Raw genomic sequence first — 5,935 nt, 5'->3', positions numbered from 1 at the left:
CAACAACAACAACAACAACAACAACAACAACAACAACAACAACAACAACAACAACAATAATAATAATAATAATAATAATAATAATGTTGAAGCTTTCATGAAATATGTGGTTGTACAACATAATGAATTTGATCGGCTTTTTTACATTGTAGTGAGTTTCTCCACTAAAGTAAATATTGACGATGAAAACTCAATGAAAACTTTAGATTAGCGCTACTCAATTTTAAAATTAGAAAGCATCACTTGAAAACATCATTTGAAGAAATTAGTCAAACCCATAATGCAAGAAATTTAGGTTCGCAATTGGTGCTTTCGCGCTTTAGGGGACTAGTGCCCACCACTGGTTGCTACATACGTTAAGTTGAGAGCGGCCGTTTTCAGCATATGATTTTTTTTTCATGGTTTTGTCGTGATAATGACATGTTGTATTGTGACTCAGGGCTCTTTGAATCACTGAAGTCAATCTCAGAAACCTAGGATGACAGTTTGCGAAGTGAGCCCAATAAAAAGAAAACCTACTGAAGAAGATGTTCCACATTAGTTTACTGACCACCATTTTTAATCGATATGGGAAAGAAAAAGGATCTCTCTGCAGCTGAAAAGTGTTAAACAGTCAAATGTCTTGGTATGAAAACTTTAGATATTTCACAACTTAAGTGTGATCATTGTACTGTTAAGAGATTTGTGGCAGATACATCAGATTAAGACAGCATGAAGACCAAATCCATCTTCATGCATGACAGTGCACCATCGCATGCTGCAAGGTATACCTCTGCATCATTGGCTGATATGGGCATAAAAGGAGAGAAACTCATGGTGTGGCCCCCATCCCTCCTTGATCTCAACCCTTATTAAGAATTTTATCTAAAGTGTTTTACAACATTACCTTGATGTAAGTTTTTCTTTCTTTTAGCTCACTGAAAATCAGTTTTTACTTAGTGTCCCATGACACACCTTAGAGTCAATATTCTTTGCAATTTTAACTTTGGTCAAAGTTAATAAGACACTAAAGTTCAACTTGGGGAAATCAGCAACTTCAGAACAAAGCAAATGATGACCTCTGGTGAAAGCTAGTTTGTATATTGTAAGTTATTGATAAAGATTAGAAAAAGTTAAACCAAGACATTGTAGAATTGAAGTAAAACCAGTTCTGACATCCAAACAGTGTTTTATTTTCCACACCTTGTTGCTGACAGCAGACACTCCTTCTGATAATCTGCTGCATGTTCACACAGAATTCAGAATGGAACTCACCACCAGTCGGTGATAAAGATTTCTTCTGTGGCCTCTTCCAAAGCATCGGCCACGTCCTCCATGTACGTCTTCCCGTTCACATACCTGCACAGAATGTCCAGAGTTACAGCTGCTACAAAACAGACATCAAATCCTGTTGATGTGCTGATAGAGCTGTTAGTATTTAAAACTTGTAAACAAGGATACAGTGAGTTTCAGTTCAATCAAACAGTGCCTATGTCTTATCAGAGATCACTGTGTGATCACAGCTTGCTTTTAAACTGTGTCTGACCTCTGAATCAGTCATCAACAAAACAAATGTTGACACATTCTTATTCTCTTCCCCAACTCTTTCATGAACGACCTTACAAAATGAAGACTACGCCCAAAACTGACCCGTGTCTGATCTCAGCTGGTGTTTCAGCTGCTCCCTCCAGCATGGGAAAAGATTGGGCAGTTGTTTTACTCCAGATGTCCTTCCTGACCCGACCTGGGCTCAAACCTGCAGCCTCAGGGTTACAAAAGCCAACGGCACCGAGCACCGCGTTACTGCAGCCCTGTTCTGTACAGATTATTTCTTCAACAAGCTCGCAGGACCACAGAATATACTACTTCATGCTTTCTCTAACTTCATCACACTTATGATTTAATATCGTAGACTCTGGCAGCTGAGGAGGGAAAAAAATGCTAATTAGGAAAAGAACAACCCAGCCAAAGAAAATACTTAGCTGCTTCGACTTCTTCAAGCATTTCCATAGTTACCAGTACAAGACAAGCAGAAGAAAAGCAAAGATCTGCTTCTTTTTTAATACTCACCATGATTATTTTCTTTGAGCGGAGCACTAATCATTTAATTATGTGGATTTAACTGCAGCTGCAGAGCAGTAATTTGACAGTCTGACAATGTAAGCACTGTAAACAACAGTTAATGACAGAGTTGGTGTTGAAGTTGATTCTCAGCTACTACCACACCAAAATGTAGCTCAGTATGTGGAAAACTGACACTCAGGAAGGACATCTGGTAAAAAAAACAATCACCTAATCTACAGTTTGAGTTTGCTGGTTGTGGCGTCCCCTGCAAAAAAATCAGCTGAAAGAAAAACATTTGTATCTGACTAAGCTATAGCAATTTTTGTGTTGGCTAAGGTTGCTTAGACGTGGCAGTCATCTTGGCTGGGGTTGATTCAGTGATTAAAATCTGTACAACGCTTCATGAAATACTTTGCTAACAGACAGAATAGAGCACATGCAGAGAGACAAAACATTAACGCTCTTGGGTGGGTGACGGATATCTTTAATGAGAAAAGTTGTACTTAAAAGAATTATAAAGTTTACCAGTTTTGTCTGATTTGATCTGTGTTTTCTTGCATTCAGGTACATTTTTGCTGTTTCAGACTGGTTTTGTTGTTTCATAATTTTGGTTAAATTCATTTCGGATTTAAACTAAAGTCGGCCCTTTTCTCCCAGCATAGTTACCATTTGGCAGGGATGTTTTCTTCTTCTTGTGCAAACGATCCAAAGCGGTGATCTCGGAGGAAAGCCTTCCCATGATTCCTCACGAAGCTCTCGATGCTCTGACCCCACCAGCGGGCGTGTCTGTAGCTGCTGCACTTAAACACGAGCGTCCTGCAGGCAGGGGGATACATGGCTGTGATGCAGGGAAATATACTGAAGCTCACTCACAGACACAGTGATTTCAGTGAAAACATGTCTGAATCTGTTGATTATTAACAAAAAACACTGATCATTCAATAACAAGCAAGAACATAGAAAAATAAATTTTATGCACTAAAACTTACGTTAAAGGGGACCCATTATGCAAAATTCACTTTTAAAGGTTTTTTTTACCCAACTTTGGGTATGTACTTCTTAAAAAAAACTGTCCTAGGACCCAAAAAAAATGCACCCAGGAGCATATTTACCGTAAGTAAATGTATTTTTAATGTATATTAACGACAAATTTTATACTTCAGTCATTTTGTGATGTCACAAGCCGTACGACAACCCACCGGAAMCTGCGTTCAGCCCCTTACCTAGCAACCCCCGGGTGAGACTCCACCTCCTCAGTATAAAAAGCCGTCGCAGTGTTGTTGTGCAGCTGATTTCACAGTAAGCCATCTAATAGGGCAATGGGTAGCGTGTTGGACCACAGAGTAAGAGACTAGGGTACGGGACTGGCACAGGCACTATTTAATTATTTATTTTCATTCATTATGAACACGTTTTCTCATGTACCTCTATTGTTTAGCTTATTAAAGCCTTGTTAAAGCCTATTTGTTCGAGTTTCTGAGGTATTTTGACCGCTGCTGCTCCCTGCTCTGGTAACAGCATGCAGAGTGAGCGCAGAGCAGAGGAGGGGGAGAAAAAAAAAGAAGCTGTGACCAACTCTGCCTCTGGGTCTCATATGGTTGTACAACGGAGCTTCTGTTATTTTTAGCCATGCTAACGTAAACGCTGGCTTTGGAGGGCGGAGTTAATGTCAACAGATTTTTGGAGGGCGTTACCAACAGAGCTCATTAACATAAACAGCTCTTCTGAACAGAAGTCAGAGCAGGCAGAACTAGAAAATGGGAAATTTTATTATCTGAGAATTATTTTGTGCATTAAATTGAATGAACATGGTCTGGATAGCCCACAGACATACCATAAACATTTCTAGGACCCATAATTGGTCTCCTTTAAAACATATTCAGCCACTGGTAAAGAGTGTTGACATGACAAGAAACTAAAAAATAATTTGAACTTCACATAACCAGCTGTTAAAAACCAGTGGTGTGATTTCATCAACTTTAAAATAATAACAGATTTACCTTCCACCCAACTTCTACTAACTACAGTCTTATATAACTGTTAAAATAGATACTTGTTATATCTCATTCAAAATTTAAAGCTCAACAGCGACTTTTGTAACAGCAGCAATGTGAACAAACTGTGCTGCCGTATCAACCAGTCAACAGGACTCCTGTGATGACCTCATCCTTTAGCTAAAGACAGTAACGTCTGTGTTTTGGAGTTTCTGATGTACAGACCAGACTGAACAAGAATTTGGCAAGAAAAAACTAAAATCCACACTCAAAACTATTGTAAAGTCAGAAGAAGAAAAAAAATGTTGATATTTTCCCAGCATCCTTAAAGAGATGATTTCCTGAGTTCAATACATACATTTGAAAAGTACATAAAGACATGTTTGCTTTAATCTGGGACATACAGATGTTGTTTTTTAGTGTTAATAGTGTTTAAAATGAGCAGAAACATGATTTCACAGACTGTAATTTTTCAATGCCTATTTTTCTCCTCCCACGTCCACTTTCCCATTTGTCAGCTGTAGCTGTAACTGTTCAAACAGTAGCTAGAATTTGCAAAACTGGAGTTAAAATGAGCAGAACAGATGTTAAAATTAGTGTCTGTTAGCAGGTAAAAGTGACAGAACCGTAGTTAGAAACAAATAAGACAAATAGAGCATGTGCAGTAAAGCAGATTTCAAAGCTAATGTTCTAGAAGAAATTTAAGAGCTCTGAATGTATTTCTATGAGGAATTTTATTTAAAATAAAATGGAATATTTTAAAATGTATAAAAGTTACAAAAAGGAAGAAATACTCTGACTGAGCTAACAGCTTAAAATGGTTAAAATAGCACAAAGTACTTTGGTTGCAAAATAATGACCTACAGAAGGTCAAACAGGAAAAATAATAACGTATAAACTCATGAAGCATTTTTAAAAATCATTTCTCACTTTAAACACACACATATTTGTTCTTTTGTCCTTATGTGGTCTTTGCATTGACTTCCATTCTTTTACCAGTCATTTCTATAGACTAACCTAAACTCAATTCACAGCTTAGTCCTAAATCTAACCCCTAACCCACCAGACTTCTGTCCCCAAAAGGGACATCATCAGGCTGTGCGTATGCTGTTGAAAATAGACAAAAATCGTCCCCACCAGGTAACAAAGACATGTACACACACAGAAATATAACCTGGATAGACTATCAATCCGGACTCCATGTTTAGTCTCTGTGTCTTTGGAGTCCATCCTGATGCTGAACTCTTTATCCACCAGCAGGACAAAGGAGATCGCTCCCGAGTCGTGTTTCATGTACAGCAGGAAGGAATCCTTCACCACCAGCCAGCTGCAGCAAACACAAACACGCACACAGATGACGTTATCCTCATTAAAACCACCTAAACCTTATGATTTCTGAGTTTATGTAAAACACTGCAGCTCTCCTCTGACTGTTGAAGACCATTTCTTTCACTTCTTGTTGAAATGAAAAAGGTGTAGGAAGAAAAGCAACATGAGGATGTAGGTGGATGGGCCAAGTGTTTCAAACACGTGGGATTCTGCTGCGTGTGTGGAGTCTTTGGAAAAGAACTTTGGCTTGTACATTAGTTTGGATTTGATAAAAGGTAAGTTAAGTGAAAGTGAAACAGCATAAAACTAAATTAAACGCCTAGCATTCCTTAAAGAATGCATATCGCCCGCCGCCTTTCAGGCCAGAATTTTGAGATCATCTTGTGTTGAGAAATGACAGAGCTGAAGCCCCTTTGGTCCAACCTCATAAATAAGATTATACACAATCTCATGTGATACCGGAACATGTCAGGTTATCTGTTAGTGCTTAAAGGCACAGTGTGTAGGATTTGTTGTTTTCAGCGACATCTAGTGGTTGAGTGGTTGAATCATCCTCCCTGGTCCTCCCC

At 38.6% G+C, this 5,935-nt stretch overlaps 1 protein-coding gene across 1 annotated transcript in view; it reads right to left on the bottom strand.

Moving 5' to 3' along the window:
* The window catches only part of pld1a (phospholipase D1a), a gene marked incomplete at its 5' end in the record, with an annotated part of 54,466 nt that overhangs the window by 35,192 nt on the left and 13,339 nt on the right, over positions 1 to 5,935 (bottom strand). Inside the window, 3 exon segments of the mRNA XM_014019820.1 lie at positions 1,255 to 1,338; positions 2,710 to 2,859; positions 5,212 to 5,364. Of these exon segments, the coding sequence (XP_013875274.1) occupies positions 1,255 to 1,338; positions 2,710 to 2,859; positions 5,212 to 5,364 (387 nt within the window).

Source organism: Austrofundulus limnaeus, unplaced genomic scaffold (assembly GCF_001266775.1).
Source record: "Austrofundulus limnaeus strain Quisiro unplaced genomic scaffold, Austrofundulus_limnaeus-1.0 Scaffold232, whole genome shotgun sequence".
Classification (NCBI taxonomy): domain Eukaryota; kingdom Metazoa; phylum Chordata; class Actinopteri; order Cyprinodontiformes; family Rivulidae; genus Austrofundulus; species Austrofundulus limnaeus.
Note: the sequence above shows the minus strand (reverse complement) of the source record. Positions and strands in the feature narration are given on the sequence as shown.